This window comes from Desmodus rotundus, chromosome 11 (genome assembly GCF_022682495.2).
Source record: "Desmodus rotundus isolate HL8 chromosome 11, HLdesRot8A.1, whole genome shotgun sequence".
NCBI classification, from domain to species: domain Eukaryota; kingdom Metazoa; phylum Chordata; class Mammalia; order Chiroptera; family Phyllostomidae; genus Desmodus; species Desmodus rotundus.
Window position 1 is genome coordinate 93,571,264 of NC_071397.1, and position 14,286 is coordinate 93,585,549.

Below are 14,286 nucleotides of genomic sequence, written 5' to 3' on the forward strand. Positions count from 1 at the left end.
GAGTCCAAAATACCACCAGAGCCACGATTATATTGTAGGTATATTTTTTACTAATACATCATTGAGAGGTGATTTATATAAACTCTTAAAATATGCTTACTTCCAACTGTGTTAACTCATGTTTTTCAAGCCAATACTGGTGATGATTTATACACAATGTGATTTGCTATAGTAGAATTTCTATAAGTTGTAAAAGTCTTTAATAATAATTCAATTTAAAGTTTTTTGGAAATAATTTCTATTAAAGATTCATAATCAGCATAGTCTTTCAACGACTGTACAAGTTCATCCAGTAGATATTCTCCTTGCATAAAAGTTTCAAGGTCATGAAGTGACTTGTTTATTCTGTGATCTGTGACCCGGTTCTGTGGAAAATTATATGTTCTTATTTTTTCTGACCTTCCTTTACTTCCAACCTTTATAGAAAAGACAAGAGACAGTTAGATCCAGGGCAACTAAACCTACAAATTTAATGTAACTGGAAACTAAGCTCTTGCTTTATAATTTGAAACACAATGTAAGAACCCAGTTTTAACGTGACTCCTCAAATAACATGGGAACACGACAGAGAAAAAAGAACGGGCTGTAAGGCAGACGGATTAGTGCCAGAGTCCCTTCTGCCCTTTCAGTGCTCTATGGCTTCAGACAGTGTATCTTAACTCCAAACTTCAGTGTCCCCATCTGTGAAATACAGACAAATAACACCCTCCACACAGTGATATTGGACACGTACCTACTGCCTGGCACAGAGATGTTCAAGTGGTAACTAAATATATATAATCTCTGTGAACTAGTCATCTTCAGTGATGACAAAGTGATGAATTTCCCATTAATATGGTATTAATAAAAGGTCTCTGTAGTTACTAAATAAAGGAAGAAAGTTCAGTTTGCTTTCCATCATTTTTCCCTAATTTTCAGAATGGAGACTCCATATATCTTTTTTAAATAGCATTAAAAGTCTGAGAAAAATGCCTTTGAATACAGAAAACAGTGTAAGATTACTATAAAACAAGTATAGTCCTTGGTTGAGCTACTTGAATTGTTTTGACAAATAGATTGGAACAATTGTAGCATATATAAAAACAGTTATTTCAAAACATGTTGTTTAATTATCCTTTATAAGTATTTTTTCAATTCTGTTTTACCTGAATCTTTCTAGCATTGTATCTTTTATTTGTTTCTTCTTCTAGATACATGCTGTATAGCTTTGCACGCAACTTCTTCATGGCCATCTCTTTATTTCTCATTTGAGATCTCTCTTGTTGGCATTCGGAAACAACACCTGAATAGTGTCATGAGAATTATAGAACTTTAATTAAAAAATATTCTTCCTTTATTATCAAAGAATACTCCTTTACCTTCTCATCCTCTTTCTTCTTCCTTTGTGAGGAGGCAAATAGGATTCTAATATAGAAGGACAACACAACTCTTAGTTATCAGAAAACTCAAAATTTAAGTTTGAACTATAGTACAAAGTATTTCCACATTGAAGGCACACATCCTAAATGTATCAATCATTTAATATGGATTACTTTTCCATACCTCAACCAGCCACCATAATTTTTAAAAACATAACTCAGCGCCCTGACTGCTGTAGCTCAGTGGGTTGAGTGTCAACCCACAAAAGGAAAGTTCGCGGGTTGGACTCATGGCTGGGGCACATTGCCTAGACTGCAGGCCAGGTCCCCAGTAGGGGGCATACAAGAGGCAAAGGATCAATGTTTTTCTCCCTCTCTTTCTCCCTCTCTCTAAAAATAAATCTGAAAAAAAATCACCATAGAAACAATACAAAAAATATTTAAAAGTTAATCCTATTACTACTAGAGATAATCACTATTAATGTTTTTGAGGACTTCCATCCTTTTTTCCCTACTCTAGTTTATGTATTATATACTACATAAAGCATCATCTTAAACTTGAACATGAAGATGTCTTCATATTTAGGAAAACAAAAACATCAATCCATCACTCCCACCAACCACTACTGACCAATGGGAATTAGGCCTATTAGAGATAGGTCATTGCAAGAGATTCTTGTGTTCTCTTTGCCAGATAACTCAGGTTTGCTATCCATTTGCTCTTTATCTCGTATAAATCCCTGCAGTTCTAACAGTATGAAGGCTTAGGGAATATTTATATAGCTCCATTGTCTAACAATCTAGAATCAGCACCCCTGGAGGTCTGTGGATGGACTTAATGGAAATAAAGCCCTTGAAATTACTTGTAAAACTCTGCATATAGCATGTTTCTGGGCAGTGGGTCCAAGCTTTCATTTCCTCAAAGGAATCCTTGTCCTCCCTTCAAAAAAAAAGCTAAGAACTAGTGATTTAGAGCATTTTCTGATAAAGAACCCATGATAATGACTACCAATAAGGATTTTTTTTAATAGTGGTATCTACTAAGCATAAATTGGAAGAGGCTACCTGGAAGGACTAGCCATACTTACTTTTCATAGTCACTAACAGGAAATTCCTGTTTAGATCCCTTCACCTTCCTGGCTTTGCAACTACCCTGCAAAGTTTCAGCTGAGGATTCTAAATAAATCAAATACATAATAACAATCTTTAGTATATATTCCTCTGGAAACTGAGGATCTATTTCAGTGGAATATTCATTAGGTCACTGAGAATTTGATTTCGTTCTTCAATGTCTTACGTTGAGTAAATAGGTACATACCTGTTGGAAGATGAACTATTCGGACTGCACTGTCGGTGGTGTTGACGTGCTGCCCCCCAGCTCCACTGGCTCGCTTAGTGTCAATTCTCAAGTCTTTAGGGTTAATCACTAGATTAATCTACATGTAAGAGGAAAAGTTGGGATTTAATGATATTACAGGTATGAACTGTTCAAAGGTAAGGAGTATCCATTAATAAATATAAATTCGTGTTGTGTATAGAATTTATGAGATCTAGAAGGTTTAATTTTAAGACTAGAAAGTAGTTAGAAGGATACCATTTTTTTAAACTTTTCTTTTTGGAAGTGTAGCAGATAAAAATATACTACAAAAACAAACTCCCCCTAATCCTCAAAAACAACTTCTCTGTAAATCACCTTCTTACCATGTAAGAGTAGAACTTAAATTATTATTAGAAAAGTATAAGAACTGAAATGACATTTTGTGGAATATTTTTGAGTTCAAAAAGACTTGAGCAGGAAAACAACAATGCTAGTTTAAGAACTACAGGAAAGGCTTATTTTGTTTAATGTGAATTAAAGGAGGACTTAAACATATTTGGAGGCAGAGGACAGACAGAGAAATGACAAAGCCAAGACTCAATTCCTAAACACCCTGGGATCTGACACCAGGACAACGCTCTGCCCAGGGAGGCACCATCAGGAGCACCGGATTTGAAAAACATGTGTCATGAGTAACTGGGACCACTCTGCAGCATGTCTACGACCCTGGCAGCAGGAATCCTAATCTTCAGAGGCCCTCACGTCTCCCTACATGGCTCATCTCTGTGGTTGCTGGAAGAATTTGATGAGATGATGCGTGGACCTCAGTCCCCATCTTCTATTTACAACTCCCTTCTCCTATCTCCAAGAAGCTACCTGTCCCTACCTGAAATTAATAAAGAAAAACCCTCAATTGAACTTCCTTCTCAAATCATTCATACATCATTTTGAAAGACAAGTCAAATATTTTTCACTTTTCAGCAGAAGGGATGTAAGTAAGCAAAACAGAACTTCCCAATTAAGTTATTTTGGAAATATCGTATAAACTGAGAATTTTCTTTGTAAGAATAAAGTATACTCATTTTGAACACTGTAACAATATTCTTCCATTTCAGTGTGACTAGGTTATGAAGTATAACTGTTGAAACAGGATTCTTGCTATTACAGATAGTCTTGAGAACCATTCAACACAAAGCAAAAAAGTCGTTGATAAAGGTAAACAGTTTTAAACCCTATTTAAAGTAGGTTAATAATGTCTGTCCCATAGAGATGGTGTCAATATAACAACTTGAAGTTTAGTGGTAGAGAAAAATTAATAAATAGACATTGGATGATTAAATCATTTATATATCCTTAATCCTTATCATCTATTATAAAATCATGCTTATTGGACTGAGATACCAGATTCTGAAAAATAACTCAAAATCTGTGATGAACACCCAACAGTAAGAAAAGGAGAGGCACAATTCAGCCGAGTGGGTGCGGCCGTACCTTGGCGGGCTGGGGGAGAACCGCCACGGTCATGGTGCTGGTGTGGACGCGGCCGTGCTTCTCCGTCTTTGGCACTCTCTGCACCCGGTGCACGCCTCCTTCAAACTTCATGAGCTTGTAGGCTTCTGAGCCCCCGATGCTGGCAGATGCGTGTCTAAGCCCACCTTGAAAATATTGAAAAAAGGGAATTCTTTATTTTTCTGTCCATTTATAAATATTTGACCATCACTTCAACCATCCTGAGCTATATTTAAAAGAGCTACATAACAACCCATAGATGGTAAAACATACTGCAAAACTTTTAACAAGTCTGATAATCAGTTTTAATACTACTAACATTATTGTTTATGTTATTAAACATAAAGCATTTATGGTGTTAACTGACTCAAAAAAAAAACCGTCTAAAAAAGCACTTTCAAAAGACAATTCATTCAGTGGTTAGTATCGAATGACTAACATTTTATAGGCCCTTTCAAAGTTAGTATATTTGCATTCAAAACTATTAAGTAAATGATGAGCATAAAACTACTTAAGCATCCTTACAAATAAATTCTAAAGCCTGGTATTTCCAACCCTTTTCGTAGGACACATGTAGATAAATCTACACTTTCCTGCAAACAAATTAAAGAGTTCACTGACCTATTTCACTTGGAAAATATTCCAGGGTTTCAAAATGCCATCTTTTAAATGCAGCGTATTGCTGATACATATCAAACATCTCCGAAGTAAACAGCATCGCCTCCTGACCCCCAACTCCCGCAGTAACCTCCAGGATCAAGTCATTTTCATCTGTTTCTTCTGCGGGAACCAAAAGTAAGATAATCTGTAAATAAAAAGGTATCACTCCTTCTATCATTAAGAATTACTTAACCTTAACAGGTAAATGAGTAGATGCAGGATTTTAATTATTCACTTAAAGTATCTCTAAGGAAATTTAATATTGATTACTATGCAACCATCTTACCAATTAGAACCATATATATATAATTTCTAAAAATAATATTACATTTGTTGTAAATGTTATGAGGTTCAGCTAAAACTTAATGATATAATTTACATCTGTTAATTACTAGCCAATGAACAGACTTAATACACATGACCTTCTATTTCACAACAAAAACATAAAAAATGGGTAGAAGGCAAGTTACACAAGACTTTTCACTCTAGTGGAACTTTCCTTCTAGAGCAGGTCATGGGGACATTCATTTTGGATAAGTTCCACACTTGGCTAGAGAAGAGATAGCACCTCTAAATTAAGCACCCCTTTCTGGACTCCTTCCTCACCTTACCATGTTTTTCCCCTTACATCCCCAGAGAAAACTGTTGTAAACCTTTAAGCTCTGCTTTACAGAATTAAAGAGTAGTTCTAATTTTATATGATGACCATTCTTCACTTAATCCCTATAAATTCTCCTGCAATTCTCCTAGATATAAACCAAAGCTATACAATTCAGTTCGATAAATCCTGAGGACCTACTCTAGTAACAGTGCCAGAGACACAGAGAAAAAGCGGTCCTGCTCCTGGGGGGCTCCGTCTACCCTCACCCATAACCTACTCACAGTCCGCCCCACCCTCATCTCTTAAAAAAACAAACGGGGACAGAGAGTACCGGTACTTCCTGTCTGTCTGGAAATCCTATTAATGTAACATTTATCCTTGTGCCACAGCTCTACAGTTCCTTTAGTATGATAAAAATAGGACCACGGGAGTATGCTTTTCCTTCTTCAAAAAAGTTTATAATTCTAAATATGAACAAGCTAAGTCCTCAATTTTTTTTATTTACCTCTAATAAAATTAGAAATAATAGCACTAATGCTTTATTCTTTGCACAAATACTGTACCTGATGCTTCAATTGAGCTATTTCTTTTTGACACGAAATAATCTCATTTTCTGCAAGTTTCTGTAAGTCTTCATTTTCATCTAAGAAACAAAGGCAGTAGGTTAAGTTTTCCTTAGTTAGTGTTAAACTGCCAACAAAATTCAAGGAAATAATTTTGTTACTGTAGCTGAAAGTAAAATAAAATGTCTTTCTTATACTTTTAATAACTTTCATTATTTAAAAAGCATTAGTTTTCATAAGCAACCTAGCTTTAAAAAAAAAAAAGCCTTTTTCCCGATTACAAAAGAAAGCATAAATAAAATTAAAATTAAAAAAATCTCTATACAAAAATATAAAGGAGCTACTAAGCTTTTCTATAATTCTACCTCCATGAAATATTCATATTAACAAATATGCTTTTATACTCTGGTTTCTCTTCAGACTGTATAAATCTTTCGCCTTTTAACAAACATGCTTTTAGTGTTCCCACTTACACTGTATAAGAAATGAATGAATTGAGCTAGGCAGACAAGAAGGGGAACAGAAGTTTCCATCAGTTAAACCAAAACTGAATTAAAAAGTAGAAAGTTATTTCTTGTCTTATTAGTAAATATTTCACTAATCTAAAGTATCCAACTCAAACATTTAGACTTTACCTAGTGTTTACAGAATGTTCCCATGAAGTCCTCCCACCTCCCTCTCTCCCCTTCTCCCTCTGGTTTTATTCTAATTCTTATTTCATGTTTGAGATTTCATTTTTACCTTTCAAAATCTACCCAATGGACCACATGCAACCTATAAAAAGAAGAGGACTTTCTTTTTTTAAGCTATTATAAACTACTCTCTGTTGAAAGCTCAAACTCTTACAAGTATCAGTTTGTTCACTGACTGGTAAGACCCAACTATCCTGGAAACTGGGGAGAATAATATATAAGGCAAGATCTGAGATAATTTTAGTTTGTTTATATTTTTCTAGGGAGGAAAAACTCACAAACAACATAATGAAACTATGATTAAATATTAAAATTTTTTAGTTTATTTTTGGGATGGGTAGAAAAAGGGAAAAAGGATTAATTTAAGGAAAGATAGTGACAACAGCAACAGATAAGCAGGTACAGAAAGTTGGTGGAAAGGCAGGAAATTATTTGGCAAGAATTTGGTTTTGAAGAAATTGGGGGACATGTGAAATATGTTGACTCAGAAGAAGGAAAAATGAATTCTAACCCTACATCAACCACCATGGCTCTCTCAGGGGAACACCCACCTTCACTGAGTCTCAGGGGAAAAACGAGAGATCTGAGGTGGATGATGGCTAAGGCACCTTTCAATTCTGAAAGGCGCAGTGTTCTGTAAGGCTAAGAAGGTTGGAACTAGTCTGGAAGTAATTTAATTTAAATAAACAAACAATTAAATTTCAGCCACCAGGGTCTCTGAAGAATACTCCTCAACATTCATCCTCAACACCAATGCCAACATTAATTTGAAAAGGTATCACTTCTCTGCTTAAAAAACAAGCTAACTTCTAATGGTCTACAGGAACACATCCAGGTGCTTTGTCATGCAAGGTTCTTACCTGTCCTGGTTTCAAGTTATTACATTATCAACTCCCACACTTACTCTACGTTCCCGACATATTTTATCTCCCAACTTGGTCCTTTATCCTACTGGTCACCTGTGCCTTCAATTCCCTTCTATGCTAACTAGCCAGCAACTTCCTGCTTACCCTTCAAGCTCCATTTAAATGCCAGCCTTTACTTTTATAACACTCTGCTCATTATTGCAGAAATTAAAACAACATAAACACACATCAGTGATATTTTTCTTAACTCCTTAAACTTCTTTCTCTCTTCACTAGGTTGTAAAATTTCATACTTTTTTTGGTAATTGGTGGTACTATCTGACATGTAGTAAGAACTCACGAGTTGCTGATATTTTGTTGTTTTTAAGCTGAGTTGCATTCTGCCAGCAACAATTTTTTAAAAATTGATTTTAGAATGAGTAAGGGAGAGAGGGAGAGAAACATTGAGTTGTTGGGCCACTGATTTATGCATTCATTGGTTGACTCCTGAATGTACCCTGACCCAGGATAGAACCAGAAACCTCGGCCTATCCAGACGATGGTCTAAACAAGTGAGCTACCCAGCCGGAGCTGCTAGCAAGTTTTCCAACATCGTGTTAAATTCTTTATAGTTTGATTTTTAAACTATTTAATCCTTAAATCCACTAGTATTTTAAGCCTTTTGCATTTTAAGCTTGGCTTAAGTTATGAAACCAATTTAATTTTTCTCCAAAGGATATTTTCCCCAATATCCTTAATATTTTTATTTATTTATTTTTACACTCTGGGCATTTGCCTTTTCTCTTAAATCCTTTAATTTAGACTCTCCTTAATTCCCACCTAGACCACTGCACTAGCCCTCTGTTTTCCACAGCATCTTCATTTTCATCCCGGGTTGACTTCTAACCACCACACATCCAGCTTCCTAGGCAACAAAGCTATTTTGAACATTCACTCCCCAATCTAAAATAAAAGCTTCTGCTGGCTTCCTTCTGCCAACCGGATAAAAAATCAACCTTTTTAAGATTAGTGTTTGACCCTCCCCCTCCCCCTGTACAAAATGTTTCTACCTGCCATTTTCCATAACCTCTCCTCTCCCTTGGTTAACAGAAAGTACAGCGATTTAAAAGCATGAGCTTGGAGTCATCCCGATCCAAACTCCGTTCCTTAAAAACTATGTAACCTGAGCCGTTATTTTACCTGTACCTTCAGGTTCCTCTTCTGTCATAGGAGGCTAATAGTACCTACTAAATAGTTTTATAAACTTTAGGTATGAGTTAATACCTAAAGAAAGCTAAGCAAAGGCTGGAGTACGGTAAAGGATGAAAGGTTAAACTGTTATTATATCCTCTACGGGTGGCCCTTTATTCTTGCATAAGTCCTCCTCAACGAGTTTTCCTTGCTCTACTAGGTCTATTTACATATCTGTTCTCAATTCCCTCTCCCCAAATAAATTTGCCCGCCCCGCCTCCCGCCCTCTAGAGCCCTCTAAAGCTCAGCATCGCTAGGAGCTGACAGATGCAGAAACTTAGGCCCAATCCAGATCTGAATGCATACTAATCACCTGCGAAGCTTGTTAAAAACACGTTATTTCCAGGTCTCAGATTCTGAGTCATATGTCTGGTGTTAGCACCCACGTCTCCTAGTACCACTGAAGGTGGTCCTTTCACCACACGTGGAGAAACACTGCTCTGAAGCCCCAAACAGGGATAGTGCCAGAATACTCAACCAATAAACGTCAAGTTAAATACTCCAAGAGTGGGCGGAGCACTGTATCAAGGGCTCAAATAGGAGATTGGGCTCCCTGGGAGCGTTCCAAGAGTTGGACACCTGGTTGTTCCAACCCCCGTCTGCCTTGAGGTCGGGGAGCCTATCCACCCGGTACTCAAAAAGAGCCCTTGAGCCTGGAGTCTGAGCATGGTTCCTAGCGGTACTGTGGGGGACAGGGAAATGGGAATACGGGGGCGGGGGGCAATAAGGAGACCTGACCTTCTTAAAAAAAAAATCCAAAAACAAAACCGCACGTAATGATGCTTTCACCTCTGATCCAAACCAAAAAGGGCTGCAACTGAGCAGCTTGGTGGGAAAGGCAAACAAGTCGTCAGGAATCTGCTTTGAATCCCGATTCCCCGGGCCCGGCCCCTACCGTGCAGCAAGTGCTCGGTCTCCTGTAGCTCCTGCTCCTTCTCGCTCAGCCGTTTGGCTATGGCCACCAGCTCAGGCCCCCTGACCTGCAACTGGGATTCCGACGCTGCCTGGCGCTCCAGGAAGGACCGCAAGGGCCCGCCGCGGGCGAACAGCTCCTCCAGCGGTGGGCTACCGCAGCTGAGGTGCCGGCGGGCCGGGGCGATAGCTGGGCGGGCCCAGAGACACCTAGCGACGCTCAGCAGAACAGGGTACCGCATCGCTAGGCCGCGACTGCCCAGGCACCCCTAGGCCGGAAGTTTCGAGAAGAGTGTGTCTCGCGACACCACGCGGGGTTTGGAACTAGGGGCGAGAGCTGACCGAGCCCCGCCTAGCAGAGTCGCCGGTTTTTAAAGGGCCTCCCGGAAACCTCTGCGGGAACTTCCGGCCAAAGATTTAAAGGTCGCAGCTTTCGCAGAGGCCGGAAGTTGAGTGTGCCGAGCGGAACTGGTAGGGGCGGGTCCGGGGGACTCTGAGCACCTTCTCTAAACGGTGGCACAAACTTCTCCACGAACGTGGCTGTCTGGTGTGTGGGCAGGGAAGGAAAAGCCGCTCGCTGTCACTCCGTTATGAGACGTCAAGGATTCGTTTCCCAAGCACCAAATGAGGATCTAGTACCGCCCTGGAGGGCAGTCTGTTGTTAGCCCCAGAGGCTCAAGTCGCCGCCAAGGAAGTGCCAGTGCCAGCCTGGCCTTTTGTTTCCTGGAGCGAATTGTTTGGAAATAGGTTGAGAGCTGACCGTTTCTTTTTTCGTCGGTAGCTAAGGCTCGTGCCAGTTAGGACGCGGCAAGTGTACTTGAAGACAACCTACCAGTGATTTCGCAAAATCTGGTTTCCTGTGCTTTATCTGCCACGTAACTTACTTGCTCCCAATGATTTCTTTGCTCACCTGGTCTCCTGCCGGTCCGTTCACATTTACTCTTGGTTACCCTTAGCTCCTTTTAAAGGAGGTTGAGTGATGCCTTGTTTCAATAAACCACAGGGGAGCAAAGCCTTCAGAGCCTTGACCCCAGTAGCCCAACGCCCAACCCTCCCCCTAAAACTGCATTAGCAGATTGGGGCCCCAAATACTGAAGTTTATTGATACAATGCGTTTCATCATTCAAAAGACTTTTTTCACAGCCCACCAGAGGAATGGACATGAAAGCATAAATAAAACCAAGTTAGACCTGGGGGGTGCAAGGGCCGAACACCTGATTTGGGACCTACCTCCCTCTATCTGATTTGAGCAGGGTCTGCTCGAATGGTGTTTTCACTGTTGAGAGAGCTGACATACTGAAAAGGGTTGTAATTTATTCTTTTTAAAACAAGAAAGGTAAAATATGACCTTGACAGGTCAAGTCATCCTTAAGTCATTTAATCAAAACAATTGAAGTTAAGTATAAAATTCTTACAAAATGAGCTTGCGTTACCTTTATTCATTCCTTCGGTCTACATGCAAAGGCAAAGTGCAAAATGAGACGCCTCTCCAGATATACAAAGCGAGAATAGGTTTTACTACTTCAAAGCCCCAATGAATTACCTTAATTCTTGCTGTCAGTTTGAATGGGTATCCAATGCACATTATTTTACAATATAAATTGTTTTCCTTTACAGTAGTGGTTGAAACCCATTTTACTGCTGATACAAAACAGGGCTGATCAAGTTGTTTATAACGGGATGAGGAACAGTTATTTCCCAAGTCAAAACTTTGAATTATTTTTTAACTACAGAAATGGTGGGAGTCATTTGAACTCAACATGATAAATCTCTCAGCTGAATTCTCAAAACAAGTCATTTCAAGAATATACTTTATTATTCATAAAAGGTGCAAAAATGTAATAAATAATGATACAGAACAATGTAAAGAATCCAGCCAGAAATTATTTTCCCTCAGATGCATAAGCAATAATTTAAGTAATATAAATAAGTGTACCTTTTACTCCTATAGTGTTATACCAATGAGGAAACAGCAACTTGTCTAAGGATATGTTGGTGGATTCTTTATTAATTCAAAACATTTTTAAAAAGTCATAGTAATAATGCATGTGCATTGTACAATATTATCCATAGGTTTATACAATAAAGTCAAATGAAAACAGCTGTAATTTGATTTACTTTGAAAACTTCAAGAAATATACATAGTTTGAGACTTCTGAGTTTTCTTACATTATTGTCATGCTCAAATTCTATTACATGTTGAAAATTCTAGCATTGTCAAGAAGTCTATTGTACATAGATAAAATAATAAAATAGACTCAAGGAAGGGGGAACAAAACCCAAAACAACTTAAGTAGGAGGAAAAACAATCTGGATTATCTATTCAGTTTATAGGTACCTACAGTTATTCTGGCACTGCAAAATAACCAAGCATGGTATCTCTTAAGTTGTATTCATGCATTCAAAATTTCTTTATGGTTCACTAATAAATATTGGTGGAGACCAAAGTAAGGATATAGATTATTAAGTACAACGAACATGGTAGTAAAAAATTATACATGTTCAATATGATACATTTTACAGAACTAAACACATTGAAATTATTTTTCATATTTAACGAACATCCTAAAATCATATACAAGAAACACTGTGTTTATGACAAATAGGTCAAAGCAAGGGTTAAAAAATCAAGTCTCTACATTATCTCAATAGTCAATGTTTATTGTTCATCAGAGGTCAGTGTAGAAAAACACTCAGCAAAATGATTATCAGTTTAAATTGCCTGTTATGACAATTAGTTAAGACTAAAATCTTTACTACTAAAGACATGTAGAGGATTAAGGTAATTTTACTATTTGAAAGGAAAAAATTCACTTTCACCTCCATTAAATGAATATCCTAACACTGTTTTGGAATCTCCCCATTTTACTTGTCAGTTCATTGTATTTTCTTCACAGTACTTGTTAGCAATCATTTAATGGAACCTAACAGCAGTGCTGAGGGATCTGCTCATAATTTTTTTGAGCTCAGTGTAATGTCCAGCAAATGTATGTGCAATATAACCTCTCAAAAATCTATTACTTTACAGCAGAGAAACCTAACAAACTCTACCTCAACCAGATGATCAAAGTCAACATCACCAGTGATAAGTCATGATTATGATATGCACCTTTGATATTATGTGATATAAATGGCACTTTTCTTCGGGGGTCTTCCTTCCAAAAATTGATAACACATGTCTAATCCTGGAGAAAACTTCAAATCCTAGCTGAGGGACATTTTGAAAAATACTAGACCAGTACTCCTTAAATCTGTCAAAGTCATTAAAAGCAAGAAAAGTTGGAGAAACTGTCACAGATAAGCGTGTCACAGCCTAAGGACACATGATGACTAATTGGAATGTGGCATCTTGAATGGGATCCTAGAACAGAAAATGGTAAAAACTGAGAGAATCTGAGTGAAGTGTAGACCTAATGCATTGATACGGGCTCATTATGTGCCAAGTATCCCGCGGGTATGCTGTACATGGAACCTCTCTGCACTATCTTTGCAATATTTCTGTAAGCCTGAAACTACTCAAAAGTAAAATGTTAATGAAACATGTTATGAACACACAAATGACTTTTTTTCTATTTTCATGGTAAAATTATTTTTAAAATCTTACTACTCTAATATTAAAAAGAATGCTTTCAGTTCCATGTCAGTATCAATGTTTTCTAAAGGCCAGTCTTATAATTTAACTTTGGTTCTACCCCCACATGTTTATTTGGCAAATTACTTGATATTTATATGCTTCCTGTTCTTGGGAATGTTATTTTATTTCCAAAGGAAATAAAATGTTAAATATTTTCTCTTACTTAAACTTTGACTTAAACCTATAATACAATATTATACACATATCTAACTATATATATCTTCATGTGTATATGTGCGATTTTTTTTCTTGGTTGTAGATTGAGGGTGATGTTGGTGAACTGAAAACAGTGATTTTGAATCACAGTATTAAACAAAGCACTAACACTCATATATTCCTCCATCTGAAAATAAGCTCGGTTGTATTTTTTTGAAGAATAATTAAATCACATTTTTAAAGTATGGTTTTAAAAGATAAGAAAAGTGCATTAAAATGGCATGTAATACATTCTTGAAAAATGGAAATTATCATTCAGCTGGAGAGCTTTGTTAAAATAATGATTCATAATACTTTATTCTTTTTCTGTTTATTTCATTTCTTTCTATGGCCATCCTGTAAATTAAGTATATTCCTCATTGGGAGATGAGCAAACATGCTCAGAGTAAATGATTTGCCCGAAATCATATAAGACAGAAATGTAGCTTGAAATCAAATTTATACCAAAAGCCTCATATTTGGAAATAAAACTTAATCTGTTTGTGTTGCGAGGACACTATTAAGAGTGTTTCAGGGAAGATCTGAAGCAAGTTTTTGGTATCAGGTTTCTTTTTTGAAGACTTTATTTATTTTTTAGAGAGAGAGTAAGGGAGAGAGGAAGAGAGGGAGAGAAACATCGATTGTCTGCCTTTCACACACTCCCCAGCGAGGGACTGGGCTGTAACCCAGGCATGTGGCCTGTGCCCGGACTGGGAATCAAACTGGTGACCTTTCACTCTGTGGGACT

General features: G+C 37.5%; 1 protein-coding gene across 3 annotated transcripts; it reads right to left on the reverse strand.

The window, feature by feature from the left end:
• Positions 1 to 7: 7 nt before the first annotated feature.
• Positions 8 to 10,095, reverse strand: MTRF1L (mitochondrial translation release factor 1 like). Of its 3 annotated transcripts, none has more exons than XM_024551977.4 (7): positions 9,693 to 10,094; positions 6,010 to 6,089; positions 4,807 to 4,990; positions 4,168 to 4,331; positions 2,677 to 2,794; positions 1,146 to 1,282; positions 9 to 416 (listed from the first exon to the last, which is right to left on the reverse strand). In XM_024551977.4, the coding sequence occupies exons 1-7, from the start codon at positions 9,949 to 9,951 to the stop codon at positions 216 to 218; spliced, it is 1,143 nt and encodes a 380-aa protein (XP_024407745.2). In that variant the 5' UTR covers positions 9,952 to 10,094; the 3' UTR covers positions 9 to 215. The 3 variants fall into 3 exon arrangements, with proteins under 3 accessions (XP_024407746.2, XP_024407745.2, XP_024407747.1); XM_024551979.4 differs by having other exon boundaries at positions 10 to 416; positions 4,807 to 4,965; positions 9,693 to 9,751; XM_024551978.4 differs by lacking the exon at positions 6,010 to 6,089 and having other exon boundaries at positions 8 to 416; positions 4,807 to 4,965; positions 9,693 to 10,095.
• Positions 10,096 to 14,286: the final 4,191 nt, after the last annotated feature.

Bases quoted from the DNA above. Each gene is read 5' to 3' on its own strand.
- MTRF1L (XM_024551977.4), bottom strand. From the start codon at position 9,951: ATGCGGTACCCTGTTCTGCTGAGCGTCGCTAGGTGTCTCTGGGCCCGC. The intron at 6,090-9,692 runs GTAGGGGCCGGG...TTTGTTTCTTAG, and splicing joins GACCGAGCACTTGCTGCACG to ATGAAAATGAAGACTTACAG. The intron at 417-1,145 runs GTAAAACAGAAT...TTTTCTATAAAG, and splicing joins ACAATGCTAGAAAGATTCAG to GTTGGAAGTAAAGGAAGGTC.